This window comes from Salvelinus alpinus, chromosome 4 (genome assembly GCF_045679555.1).
Source record: "Salvelinus alpinus chromosome 4, SLU_Salpinus.1, whole genome shotgun sequence".
In the NCBI taxonomy this organism is placed as follows: domain Eukaryota; kingdom Metazoa; phylum Chordata; class Actinopteri; order Salmoniformes; family Salmonidae; genus Salvelinus; species Salvelinus alpinus.
The window spans coordinates 34,288,466-34,302,927 of NC_092089.1; the positions used below are offsets into that span (position 1 = coordinate 34,288,466).

At 46.8% G+C, this 14,462-nt stretch overlaps 2 protein-coding genes across 2 annotated transcripts in view; one reads left to right on the forward strand and one right to left on the reverse strand.

The window, feature by feature from the left end:
• Window positions 1–7,328, reverse strand: znf526 (zinc finger protein 526). Its single transcript, XM_071396743.1, has 8 exons — window positions 7,192–7,328; window positions 4,466–5,050; window positions 4,134–4,300; window positions 3,899–3,994; window positions 3,019–3,809; window positions 2,694–2,829; window positions 961–2,514; window positions 1–840 (listed from the first exon to the last, which is right to left on the reverse strand). The coding sequence occupies exons 2-8, from the start codon at window positions 4,764–4,766 to the stop codon at window positions 667–669; spliced, it is 3,219 nt and encodes a 1,072-aa protein (XP_071252844.1). The 5' UTR covers window positions 4,767–5,050; window positions 7,192–7,328; the 3' UTR covers window positions 1–666.
• Window positions 7,202–14,462, forward strand: part of gsk3ab (glycogen synthase kinase 3 alpha b) — a 25,690-nt gene continuing 18,429 nt past the window's right edge. The window contains exons 1-2 of the mRNA XM_071396744.1: window positions 7,202–7,301; window positions 8,484–8,669. Coding sequence (XP_071252845.1) covers window positions 8,495–8,669 — 175 coding nt within the window. The 5' untranslated portion in view covers window positions 7,202–7,301; window positions 8,484–8,494. The remainder of the gene's footprint in view (window positions 7,302–8,483; window positions 8,670–14,462) is intronic.

The window sequence follows — 14,462 nt, forward strand, 5'->3', positions numbered from 1 at the left end:
TATTATCAAATATCATTTAATCATTCATTTATCTATTTACAGCAAAAGGAGGAACAGTCATTGTTTCAAAGTAAAAATCACATATTACAGACAAGCACTGAATGAACATCCATGGGCAGTCAAGAACATGACAAACACAGGAAATGGCCCTCGATTCACGTCTGTCACAACTACCTCTCCGCCACCACTGACCGGCTCTGCCCTGTCTTTCTGAACATGAGATCGTAACACATTTGGTCTGGAGGAGTGAATGAGCACCTACTGTTGTCCTGCCTGCTGCAATTGTAGACAATCGTTTTTATACTCAACAATGACAACCAGACCAGTGTTCCTACACTCCTGTAGTTCACTAGATCACAGTTTAATCTTCTACTGCTGCCCATACATTCACCCCAATAGGATAAGAGTCAGTAAAACATGCTCTCTGCCAGTCAAGTCAGTACAGTCCCACAGCCCACACAGGTAGTTCTGTCATGGTTCTCCGATAGTTGAGCCTCTCACTGGCTCTCAGTAGCTGTAGATAACTCTGTGAGGCTTGTTTGATGGTTCTATGACAGGTCTGTGATAGTTCTGAGTCGTGTCTCTTTGACCCTCAGAGTATCTAGATAGTCGTGTGAGGGTTATCTGATGGTCCTGTCATGGTTCTGAGTTGTCTCTGTCTGGCCTTTAGATGAGCTGTAGGCTGTCTACAGTGATGGAGTCCATCCCCAGACTGTTCTCCAGGGCTGTGTGGTAGATCTCTATAGCCTCAGCCAGGGGAAGGGTTTCTCCCTCACTGGTCTCTATGATGGCGATGGTCTCCCCAAACTCATTACACATGATGGTGGGAGTACCCTGGGTCTGGATAGGAAAGGAAGCATTGTATGGAGGATGTGAGAGAAAAACATATTTGAACAACATATTTTCTCAATTTTACAGACTAACACACCCTCAGAGGCCGCACACAGACCCCGCCCTCACCTGCTGTAGGGTCGACGTCTGTATGTGGATCAGCTGAGGCTGCCCATTGGCCAGTTCCACTTGGGATGCCTCCACTAGCGCCACGGCGGCGTTGGTCTCCATGGCAACCTGTGCTGCAGCCGCCTCCTCCTGCCTCTGCTGGCGTGCGTGGGTCTTCCTGTGGTTCCGCAGGTTGGAGAAGGACTTGAAGGCCTTGCCACACACCAGACAGGCGTGGGGGCGCTCCCCCGTGTGCGTACGCCGGTGCTCCGCCAGGTGCATGCTCTGGACAAAGCCCTTGTCACATATTTCGCAGCGGAACGGCCGCTCCCCCGTATGCGTGCGCAGGTGCTCTCGCAGGTGCGTGTTCTGCCGGAAGCGCTTGCCACACAGGTTGCAGGGGAAGGGGCGCTCTCCTGTGTGGATGCGCTGATGCAAGGTCACACCAGAGGAGGAGACAAACAGCTTACCGCAGGTTAGGCACTGGTGGGATTTACCCCTGGCCACTGCACCACCACAGGACCGACCAGGAACCAGGCCGTGGCTCAGCTGATGCAGACGCCAGTTGGCTGCAGAGTTGAGCTTCTTTCTACACACAGTGCAGTCCAGGCCCCCTCTCATGATGCTGGTGGTCCCTGTGTCTTCTGAGGTGGAGGGCTCTGAGTGGGGCTCCCTGTCAGGGCACACTTGGGGCTGGCTCTCTAACCCTCCCTCTCTGTCTGCCTGGGCCTCAGTGGGGTGGACCTCCTGACAGTGGCGGTCTCTCTTCCTCCTGTGCAGGAAGCCAGCCTGGCAGTGGGGGCAGGAGAATGGGGCCGGGGCCCCCGGGTGAACAGTGTAGCGGTGGGCGGCTAGCTTGGCCGGCCGTACGAAGGTGGCGGGGCAGTCCGGGCAGGGCCAGGGAGGGAGGTTGGCATGGAGTAGGCGGTGCTGCCGGAGGTTGGATGACTGGGTGAATGTCCGGTGGCAGATGTCGCAGCGGTAGGGGCGCACGCCAGAGTGGGTGAGGTTGTGGCGAGACAGGTTGGCCAGGGACGAGAAGGTCTTGCCGCAGTCTGAGCACTGGAAGGGCCGCTCGCCGGTGTGTATACGCAGGTGGTTGCGTAGGTGCATCTGCTTCTTGAAGGTCTTGGTGCACACGGAGCACTTAAAGTGTCGCTCAGAGATGTGGGCCGTATGGCGGTGTTTGACCAGGCGGAGCAGGGAGGGGAAAGCCTGAGGGCAGGAGGGGCAGGGGAACGCGCCCCGGGGGCCAGCTGGACCAGAGGGGTTAGGGTCAGTAGAGGAACCAGGATCAGCAGTATGTTCCCCCGGTTGGGATTCTCCACTGCCCCCTGGTGCCCTCTCCACATCCACCCCATTCTCCTTTCCTCCCTCTGCCCTGCTCAGAGAGCTGGAGGCAGTGTCCTCCCCCGACTCGCCTATCTCCATCTCAGCCTCGGTAAGGGGGGCCATTAGGTTCTCCTCGTCCCCCTCCGTCTCCATGGGGCTGCCCTCACCCCCGCCCCTCAGAGCCCGGGCTCTCTGAAGGATGGACAGGGCTGACAGGGACATCCTCCTGGGGGCCGCTGGGACCTGCACAGGACATCGTCAAAACACATGCTCATACATTGACCAGTATGGGACTGAATTTAACTAGAGAAACAAAACATTTGCACACATTTCTCATTGATGATTTGCACAAAACATTTCTCAAGTTAGAATTTGGAACTATAAGAACAATATTACCATTTTTAAAAAGAAAACGTGGTTACCAGGACGACGGGGGTAAGTGTAGTGGTGGCTGCTTTGGTGGTGTGTGTTCTACGGTGGTACAGGAACTTGGTCATATTGGTGAAGGTCTTGGCACAGTGCTCACACCTGTGGAGCGGCTCTGCTGTGTGAGACTTCCTACAGGACAGAGCGAGGGATGACGTGAGGGATGAGGAGACAGAGGTAGGGATGGGCGGATATAAAAAGGAAGAGAAGATTTGTCTCAGAGCCTTCAATACAAAACAGCATTCAAAAAGCAATAGACAGGAAAACATTTGGGATTGTGATGGTTTATGATGAGAACATGATGTCTGGTCAGGCACCTACCTGTGTATGATGAGGGTCATCTCGGTGTTGAAGCCGTGACCACAGTCCACACACAGATACCGAGCCTCCCCGGAGTGAGAGCGCATGTGTGTCTGCAGTGACGTCGCCTTCTTAAACACCTTGTCGCACTCCCGACACTCGTATGTGCCATGCTCGTGCACGCGCCTGTGTGCCGCCAGCCGATTAGCTGACGTGAAGGTACGCTGGCATTGGTTGCAGTGCAGGCATAGCGGTGTGTTTCTAGATCTTTTAGCCAGGGCGCGTCTCCCCGTTCCCTTCCCCCTCTCCTCTGCCACCCTCCCCCCATTCTCCTCCCCTCTCTCCTCCTCCCCCCCTCTGTCCTCCTCGTATCCCATCATCACACCGTCCTCACCGCTCTCCTTCTCCTGGGCCAGGAAGTGCTCCCCCTGATGTTGCAGGAAGTCCTCTGGGGTCTGGAAGAGGAGGGCACACTCAGAGCACTCATAGGGGTGGAAGATCACCACCTCCCCCTGCTGCTCTTTCTCCACCCGGACAGCAGACAGCGCCACCTCCAGTCTCTGGAGGCCGTTCTCTGGAACCACCAGCTTTCCTACCGAGCCCACCCCTAGAGGAGTGAGCAGAGGGGGCAGCAGCTTGGCGCGCCGTAGGCCGGGGGTACTGGAGCCATCGGCCAGGGCCTGGGCACTGCAGATCTGGAGACGCATTGTGGCCGAGCCGGGAAGGGGGGAGACGGGGGGTAGGAAGGTGGCCCGGGAGGGGGTCGAGGGCTGGGGGGCAGACTGATGCTGTTGTTGTTGTTGGGCTAGGACCTGAGGGGGGCACAGACATGATCATGTTTGAGTGAGAATAACTGGTTACTGGTTTTAAAAAGCTTTTTGCCATGAAGTGTGTACAGTACCTGTGCTAAGATCTCCCCAGCTTGTTGTTCACTCAAGACAAAGTTCTGAACACTGACCAAGGGTGTCACAGTACCATCGGGCTGCAGCACATACTCCTGGGAGAGAGAGGAGGAAGTTTGAGCCAAGAAAGGAAACACCTAATTCTGCCTGTCTGCTTTTGCGCAAAAGAACGCCAGCCTGTAAGCCCTTTGATGAAGGGTTTGCTGATGAAATGTGTTGGTATTTAATACTCACAGTCTCTGTGGCACTGTGCGTGCTGCTCTTGCTGTGGGTCTGTCTGTGGGTCAGCCACACCTCTGGAGAGTCAAACAGGGCCAGGCAGTCTAGACACTGGTACTGGACAGGCCCCGACACCTGGCCCTCTGTCCCTGCCTCGTCTGTCTCCAACACCTCACACAGTTCTAGGGAACACAACACAATGTTCAGCAGGTGATTCTCACTATCTAGCCCCTCTACATTCAAACAACCTCTGCCTTTCATCCTTGAAACAAACCACCACCTTTCACCCCCCCTCTTCAAGACATATATCCACCCTTTCCTGTCCTACACCATCCTCCCCCTCTCACCATGGTCCTCTGTCTCCAACCCTGCCTCTCTCATGTGCAGCTCCTGGTGCAGTAGCAGTTCATCTGGGTTCCTGATGAGGGCACCACACTCCAGGCACTGGTACTGGCTGTCCCCATACTCTGAGATGCCCTGGATGGCCATGGCCTCCCCAGCCTCCCCCTCTTCTCCCTCCTGCCCTGTGTGGATCTGCTGGTGCATCAGCACTTCTTCTAGGGTGTTGAAGAGCTGGTGGCACTCGCTGCACATGTACTGGTGCTGCATGTCGTACATGCCCTCTGAGTCCTCCTGCTGGTCATCCATGACTACTGCAAGGTGGTTTTTGTAGGACCGTGTGTGTTAGTCAGCACAATTCAATGAATGATAAAAAGGCTCCTGTCCTGGTCTGAGTTATAGCTCTGTGTTACGATCTTGATACAAGTATGCCTCGATGGTTGAACTGAAGACTTTGATGTCTGTTAGTGAGAAAACGGTGTGTTGTGAGTTTTAGGGCTTGAACCAGTAACAATGATTAGTAAAGTAGCTAGCCTCTTTCCTCAGGTATCTCACTATGATGATCTGTGATGTCAGGACAACAGGGAGGGAGCCTGAAAAAAAGCAAAATACAGTAGTCTCAGTCAGCTATTTGGTATCGCCTGTCCCAAACCCCAAATGGCCCACAGACATTATTTTAGTTTACAATGATGTAGGTCATTTCCATGTAAAAGGAGCCATGAGCACCAACATGTGATATTGATAGGAACATATCTCAATGTGGCCCTCATACAATCATGGCCACCTAATCATCCCCAGCTTCCAATTGGCTCACACATCGCCCCTCTTCTCCCCTGTAACAAATCCCAGGTCGTTGCTGTAAATGAGAATGTGTTCTCAGTCAACTAAGGGTTAAATAAATACAATTAAAATGAATAACAAAAAATATATGTATCAAAATGGGTGTCAAATGAAGTCATAGATAAAGGTTTCTAGTAATTGCTTGGATTTCTGGTCAAACAGATGGAAAGAGGTCTTAGAAAACATCTACCAGATAAGCCTTAAAAAAGGTATTAGAAATATATCAAAACACAATAATGTTGAAGTAATATTTAGGTAAACTATTATCAACACTTAAATCATTTATCCAAAACTAAATGTAGGTTGCCTTCTTAAAACACTGCCTTGTGCCTTGTAATTCCGTTACCAAAACCCACATATCTTTAAGATGATAATGAAAGTTCACAGAAGTAACAAGGTAGACCTACCAATTAGTTTGTGTTTTTTACAGTTTGTGAATTATTTTGTGATTATAACTCGTAATTCTGTTACCAAATTGGTTACATAATTACAGAAAAAACAGTAACGGAATTACAGCAATTGAATTGACCACAATGGGAAATCAAATCATAATGTCCTCCCTTCCACTGGCATACTGTTATGTTCAGCTCATAACTGTTTTCTGTCTCTTTCTGTTGTCTGGTGGTCAAAGCGAGAGTGTGAAAACAGTGGACAACCTCTCCCTCTTCTCTCTCTAGTTAATATCACCTCTCCCGGTTCTTACTGATGACTACCCAAGAGCCCCCTCTCTTTCCATTTACTAAAACTGTAGCCAGCATCCGCACCCACTGAGCACCGGAAGTCCATGGACGTTGAAAAGTAGTTGAAATGTCAACGTCCACATACGTCATTTTTGGGGCCAGTCAGGGCCGGCCTTGATTTGACCCAAACACAGACGCCCATGATTGGTGACTGCACCAAATTTGAACCAATCATAAACGTCTATGTTTCACAAGTTTGGATAGCACAGTGAAGAAAAGTAGAGTATAGTACAGTAGAGTTCCGTACAGTAGAGCACAGTAATGTACTGTACTATATTGTGCTCTACTGTAATGTCCAAACTTGTGAAACATAGACGTTTATGATTGGTTCAGATTTGGTCTTGTTTGTGGGCAGAGCTCATTTGAACAATAGCCAGTGTGTAGAATGATACCCATATATGCAAAGGATGATATTGCATATTTCTACCTTTGTGTACCTATTCAGGATGAATCACAATAAAGAAAATGACATTCATATCCATAAATTATGCATTTCTGTGTAGTACAGATCAGGGACCCATGATGTAATTTCGTTACCGTAATTCTGTTACTTCACTTACTGTAGTTCAATAACCAAAATAGATGTACTGTTATTCTGTTAACAAACTTCGCATCTACACTGTTGTTCCAGTAAATGTTTTTGTTTAGCATAAATTGTGAAAGTGAAAAATCTGAGTCTCAGCGTAATTCCGTTACCATGGAATTGCCCTGTAGCGATTGCATGGTTCCATAAAATCGTCATAGAAAATAGAGCTGATAGCTACAAGCTAATTAGAAGCTGCCACAAGCAGCAGAAGCTAACTGCATGTAGGCGCCAAATGGTGGTAGACGGGATGTGAAATAGTTAACAGGGATGTGTATAATTAGATGCATTTTTTCTACTCAAATATGGCATATAATTAATGACATTTAGTTTATACAAGCCACAGTGCTGCATGATAGCTTGCAACATTGCTTCCTGTGTGTTATCATTCATGTGGCGAGCTGTTGGCGGCGCTCTCTCCGATATCCGAGACCTCTTCGGAGGCACCGCTGTCTCCTGACTGTGGCTCCCCGGCTCAAGGCGGTCGTCAGGCGGCGCTATCCACTTTTCCCCGCAGGTCTCCGGTAAACACGACAGGCCCTTCCTTCCCCTCCCGTTCAAATAATCTTACCTCTCATCTACTGTCGTTGGACAATCCCTCGTGAGGTAGTCACAAAGCTCCGCAGAAGCAACAATGCACTCTCCGTTCCGTCTTTAAGTGAATAACGCACTGATTTAACGGTACGCTTTTAAAATCGTGAATCTTCTGGCAGAGAAACATTTCGGTGCACGAAAAACATCGTTTGTCCGCGGATCGTTCCTCTGTTGTCGGCACGCTCTGCTGCCTTGCGCTCTGGCCTTGTGACTTTGGAAGGAAGTGATTGGATACATTCCCTGTCAGTCATCAAGCGGTCTTTAGGGCATTTTCACAAAACGTACTGTATATTTGCGGTTGTGGGTGTTTACTGTCGCCATGTCGGTGTGGTTTGTCATTTGTATCTACTTTAGACCTGTTTTACAATCTCTTTTTATGCCAAGATGGTCAACTTAGTCTGCTATTTTCTCTATCTTTGTGTGTGTATGTCTGTCTTACTGTGTGTGTGTAATTCTGAGGGGTCAGATCTTCAAACTGCATTGCTGACTTTTCCAAAATGTTGCTTGAGATGTATTTATGCTGTTGTTGAGCCCCTGGGTTTCTCTACATCAGTGGTTACCAACCAAGGGTACTATTCAGTTGATGGGACAGTAACCAAAAAAGGTTGGGAAGCACTGCTCTACATTTTCAGCTCCTTAATGCCTAGTTAAATAAAAAATGCAATATTTAAATGCAAATGACATTTTAGACCAGTCATAATTTCTTCACTCACCATTCATTGGGGAGCATTACAATTGTCAAGACAAGCACAATAAGAAGCACTATGAATCGCTGTCTTTGGTGTGCATTTTCTATTAGAAGTTTAAATATATTATCTTTATTTGTATACTTTTACCGTTTGTAACCACTAAGCACCACAAGTGCACTTTGGGGTGTAATCATTAGTCCAAACTGTTGCAAACTGTTGCATTTTGCAACGAAGCGAGAGTTTCTGTTGGCCAAATTCAGGTAGGCCCCGCCCTGTGCCGTTCCGTTGTTTACGTTAAAGAAACGTTTTGCAACAGAATTGGCGTAATGAATTACACCCCAGTTGGATCTGCCCTCAAAACTTCGTTACCCATGAAGCAGTGCTATCAGCCAGCGCGTTGCTGTGCGTCAAGTCCAACCACTGTGCCAAGCGAAGAAGAAAGGGGGAGACGTACAAGCTAGCTACAACGATATGCTACCAATGCAGTTAAATTTGTAACGACTACTTTAGAAAAGATAGGTCAACTCTGTGCCTGCTTGGCTCTAAATCGCAACAAACTTTTCCCCTGCCCCGGCTTTAGCGCACATAGATATGAGCGGCAGCGGGCGGCCCAGGACCAGCTCGTTTGCTGAGCCTCCAGGGGCTCCCGGAGCCGCTTCAGCCGCCGCCGGATCGTCTGTTACCGGAGGGATTTCTACAGGAAAATCTGGGGCTTCACAGGCCACAGGGAGCAGCTCGACTGGCTTCGGAAATTTGAAACTAGCCCGTGAGTATAGCTAATTGAAGGGATCGGGATATATATGTGTGTACTGGTCATTTAAATGAAGTATCTAACTAAAAAAATTGATACAACTGTCGATGTTATCATTTCTCAAAGCAAACCTAGCTAGCTGGCTAGGCTATGTATGTTTTTGTAGAAGGGACAGTGGGATCAAGCCGGGCTTTGATTGTGGCAGATCTGGCTAGCGTTAACTAGCATAGCATTTGAGGCGAAACGTCTATACGATGTTAGAAACTGGGAAGAAATAGATGAAAATAGAATGGAACCAGATTAAGGTGATATTTGTCGTTGGAAGCCAGATTGGAAAACGGGCATCAGCGGTAACGGTACCTACCTAGGTGAAATCAAACGAGGTTGACCGTCGTCCTCATTTAGCCTGTAATCTTAGCTATTAGCATTGAAAGTTATGTAGCTGGATGCTTAGTTAGCTAGCTAACGTTAGACAGGTAACCTAGCTAACAGCTATATATGCTATTTAGGGAGACGAAGTTAGCGTTAATTCAGTTCACATAACGTTAAATATTGGGAATTTATACGACATGGCTTAATGTGACGCTGACCAATTAGCTTTAAATCTAGCTAACTTGTTCAAGAACAGTTTACGTGCTAGTTTGGTTTGCTTGTCCAAGGCAGGAATAGAATTAGCCAGCTGGAGTGCGCTGTGTCAATGGTCTGTCAATGTCATTTTTATAACGTTACAAGTCCAGTTTTGTTTTGCAGTTCTTTGGTCAACCGTTTTAGATTGAGCAATAATGTGGGTGGTAAGGAACCGTTTGGTATCTATCTTGTTATTGGAATAATACTATCATAACCACGTATTTCCAAATAAAATAAATAAACATATTGTATTTCACCTTTATTTAACCAGGTACGCAAGTTGAGAACAAGTTCTCATTTACAATTGCGACCTGGCCAAGATAAAGTAAAGCAGTTCGACATACAACAACACAGAGTTACACATGGAGTAAAACAAACATAGTCAATAATACCATAGAAAAAAATAAGTATATACAATGTGAGCAAATTAGGTGAGATAAGGGAGGTAAAGGCAAAAAAGGCCATGGTGGCGAAGTAAATACAATATAGCAAGTAAAACACTGGAATGGTAGATTTGCAGTGGAAGAATGTGCAAAGTAGAGAGAAAATGGGGTGCAAAGGAGCAAAATAAATAAATACAGTAGGGGGAGAGGTAGTTGTTTGGGCTAAATTATAGATGGGCTATGTACAGGTGCAGTAATCTGTGAGCTGCTCTGACAGCTGGTGCTTTAACCTAGTGAGGGAGATGAGTGTTTCCAGTTTCAGAGATTTTTGTAGTTCATTCCAGTCATTGGCAGCAGAGAACTGGAAGGAGAGGCGGCCAAAGGAAGAATTGGTTTTGGGGGTGACCAGAGAGATATACCTGCTGGAGCGCGTGCTGCTATGGTGACCAGCGAGCTGAGATAAGGGGAGACTTTACCTAGCAGGGTCTTGTAGATGACTTGGAGCCAGTGGGTTTGGCAACGAGTATGAAGCGAGGGCCAGCCAACGAGAGCGTACAGGACGCAGTGGTGGGTAGTATATGGGGCTTTGGTGACAAAACGGATGGCACTGTGATAGACTGCATCCAATTTATTGAGTAGGGTATTGGAGGCTATTCTGTAAATGACATCGCCGAAGTCGAGGATCGGTAGGATGGTCAGTTTTACAAGGGTATGTTTGGCAGCATGAGTGAAGGATGCTTTGTTGTGAAATAGGAAGCCAATTCTAGATTTCACTTTGGATTGGAGATGTTTGATGTGAGTCTGGAAGGAGAGTTTACAGTCTAACCAGACACCTAGGTATTTGTAATTGTCCACATATTCTAAGTCAGGGCCGTCCAGAGTAGTGATGTTGGACGGGCGGGCAGGTGCAGGCAGCGATCTGTTGAAGAGCTTGCATTTAGTTTTACTTGTGTTTAAGAGCAATTGGAGGCCACGGAAGGAGAGTTGTATGGCATTGAAGCTCGTCTGGAGGTTTGTTAACACAGTGTCCAAAGAAGGGCCAGAAGTATACAGAATGGTGTCGTCTGCGTATAGGTGGATCAGAGACTCACCAGCAGCAAGAGCGACATCATTGATGTATACAGAGGAGAGTCGGTCCAAGAATTGAACCCTGTGGCACCCCCATAGAGACTGCCAGAGGCCCGGACAACAGGCCCTCCGATTTGACACACTGAACTCTGTCAGAGAAGTAGTTGGTGAACCAGGTGAGGCAAACATTTGAGAAACCAAGGCTATCGAGTCTGCCGATGAGGATGTGGTGATTGACAGAGTCGAAAGCCTTGGCCAGGTCAATGAATACGGCTGCACAGTATTGTTTCTTATCGATGGCGGTTAGGATATCGTTTAGGCCCTTGAGCGTGGCTGAGGTGCACCCATGACCAGCTCTGAAACCAGATTGCATAGCTGAGAAGGTATGGTGGGATTCAAAATGGTCGGTAATCTGTGTGTTGGTCTCATCTCGTTATTATTGTTCAAGAGCTATGATTGCTTTTCCTCATATTTGCATAATTTGACACGTCCATATATTGATAGATCAAATAATCTTCATAATTAGGCAAGTCCTATTGCTTTCCATGGAGATTTCCGCACATTGAGGATTCTTCCAAAGGGTCTCATTCTCACCAATTTTCACAGCCAGTGCAATGACAGGAATTGACTGTATGCCCAATGGTAGTTTGGATATGCGGTGTTGTCAGAATATCTACAGGTAGAGAGGGAGGAGGTGTTGACATGGTCAGACTTAGGGAAAACCAAATCTGGAACATTGCACCACAATGTCCATGTCAAACAGACAGTAGCTAGTCTACTCTGCCATATGCCAGGAGGTTCTCTTCTCTCTACCTTTGTGTGTATGTCTGTCTCACTGTGTGTGTATAATTCTGAGTGGTCAGATCTTCAAACTGCATTGTTGACTTTTCCAAAATGTTGCTTGAGATGTATTTATGCTGTTGTTGAGCCCCTGGGTTTCTCTACATCAGTGGTTACCAACCAAGGGTACTATTCAGTTGATGGTACAGTAACGGAAAAAGGTTGGGAAGCACTGCTCTACATTTTCAACTCCTTAATGACTCGCTAAATAAAAAAAATTATATTTAAATGCAAATGACATTTTAGACCAGTCATAATTTCTTCACTCCATTCATTGGGGAGCATTACAATTGTCAAGACAAGCACAAGAAGAAGCACTATGAATCGCTCTCTTTGGTGTGCATTTTCTATTAGAAGTTGAAATATATGATCGTTATTTGTGTACTTTTACCGTTTGTAACCACTATGTTCCGCAAGTGCACTTTCTGGGGTGTAATCATTAGTCCAAACAGTTGCAAACTGTTGCATTTTGCAACAAAGCGATAGTTTCTATTGGCCAAATTCAGATGGGTCCCGCCCTGTGTCTTTCCGTTAAAGAAACGTGGCACCACAATGTCCATGTCAAACAGACAGTAGCTAGTCTACTCTACGCTAGCCATATGTCAGGAGGTGGTTGAAAGTGTACCCATATTTTGGTAAGACTTTAGTGGGTCCCTATTAAACCTAACACTTTTATCAATTCAGATGTATTTGCCGCTGACATTTCTTCAGTTGAAAAGCATAAACGTTGCATTCCAGTTTCCAATCTGATCACTGACTTCTATTCTGATAGCCCAGCCATGTTGAAGACCCGGCCTGGGTCAACCATGGCACTTCAGACTGCACTGTGAATATGCTCAGCTCACCAATGGAACCATATGGGCTGATGTTGAAGCTTCAGTGTGAAGGGATTTGACTGGAGAGATTGAGGCAGGCAGGGAAAGAAGACAGGGAGGGCGGGGGGGTGAAGGCAGAGTGAATCATTGGAAAGATAAACTGGAGGTGGGAGATGAAGACTGGAAACAGGTGAGCGACAGATAAATGACGAGCCATAGACGGTGCTGGTCAAATGTCTTCTCAGTCCAGCAGGGTATACATGAACACCTAGCCTATAGCCTAATCAACAGGTCATCAGTGGCCCAGTCTCTGTTCAGGTGTTTTAACAGTAATCCTCGGTTTTGAATGGGGTCTGATTTTGGTCTCTCCTGACCACAGTACTGTATTCCTAGAAGGTTGTGCCCACTGATAAGCGTTGTTCCTGGTCTGGAGGTGTCTGGACCTACCAGAAACCCCAACAAAGGTGCTGCGCTACTGTTAGGTTTCTGGAAGTAACACTGACTTGTCTAAGTAAAGTGCAAAGCCAAGATCAAGGGTTGTAAATGTCTGACAAAAAGGTGTCGACAAGTCATAGGCAATAATTGCCACTAGGATTATTTTAGTATCCTGGGGCTGCACTTAGCGTTACTGACGTTTCTCAGCTTCCTACTGCTCTATTGTTCTCAGCTCCTATCCTGGGGACCCACATGACTGCACATATTTGTTCCAGCACTAACACACCTACACCTGATTCAACTAATAAAGGGCTTGATGGTCAGTGAATTAGTTGCATCAGGTGTGTCTATATTAGTACTGGGCCCGGTTTCCCAAAAGCATCTTAAGGCTAAGTTAATTGTTAGAACCATAGGATCCTATGCTTCTAAGATCAACTTAGCCTTAATATGCTTTTGGGAAACTGGCCCAGGTATGGAACAAAACTGCAGTTGTGGGCCACCAGGGCTGGAGTTGAGGAACACTGTTTTAGAGAGTAAGTGGCAGTGCCACTAATCTGGTTAATATTCTCTACCTCTCTCTGTCCAAACTCTGTAGGATACTGCAGCTCTGGCATAAATAAATGTTCGCTTGTAATGCATGGATTTGTAATCGCTAATTGTTTTAGTGACTAATGTGTTCTTGCTTTAAATTTAGAAATAACCGATGAGTTACTTGAGACTAAAGTCTGAGTGTTCTGGAAATCACTTCTCTCCCTCTTACTCTTTCATTCAATCCTACTCATCAGACCTGTGTGTTAACTTCCTCTTTAGGAACCAAAGCACTTCCCTGACAGCTGATCTGTCTGACTGCTCATCTTTGCATTCATCATTAAAGTGACTATCATGCCACTGCTGTTTCATATTAAAACTCTCCCCTCTGACTCTACTTCTGAAGATGAGGACTACACAGACGCAAACGCTGTGAGCCACATGATTACAGATCAGATGACGTTCTCTGGTCATATGAGACGTCAGAAGGAAGAATAGTTTAATGACTCATGCAAAGATCTGGTTTGGATTATTCAATTAATCTAATGCCTACCCAGTGTGAAATCTACCACTAGCTATGATGACCCTTCATATACTAGTATGTGAAAAGCTATGTAAGACATCTCCAGTGTGTTTATTAAAACACGACATCCAGCTCTTTCAGACATCCAGAGGTGTCTAGTCTACATCATAGGAGTTGACTTTAAATCCATCAATCAACTGCGCCCACCTAATGCTTTTAGCAGTGCTGAACAAAACCTCCCGCCGTTCACCCTCCCTTCCAGTCTGATTCCTGAGACTGACATAGTCCGGCTTTACAATTAGAGGATCCAAATGAAATACATTTCTATCTTCAGCAGAGGAAGATCCAAATTTGTCTTCTCAACAAAATCTTAAGCTCGTCAACCACTTATTCAGCTTTGTTCTAGAGGCCTTGTCAGACTTTAGAGTAGAACTGGGAGATACAGAGTTATTAGAGAAAGCAAGGTCATGTTGAGGCAGGCGAATGGAGGGTGAATGGAGGAACCGGTGCACACACTCACTGGGCGTGCTACTGTACTGTCCATTCAATGTTATCACAGGCTCTGACAAGCTAGTTGGCTCCAGGCCCT

Excerpts from the sequence above, each read along its gene's own strand:
- znf526 (XM_071396743.1), bottom strand. The coding sequence starts at position 4,766 with ATGGATGACCAGCAGGAGGACTCAGAGGGCATGTACGACATGCAGCAC. Across the intron at positions 3,810-3,898 it reads CTGGGGAGATCTTAGCACAG|GTCCTAGCCCAACAACAACA; the intron begins GTACTGTACACA and ends TGCCCCCCTCAG. Across the intron at positions 2,830-3,018 it reads ATGACCCTCATCATACACAG|GAAGTCTCACACAGCAGAGC; the intron begins GTAGGTGCCTGA and ends TCTGTCCTGTAG.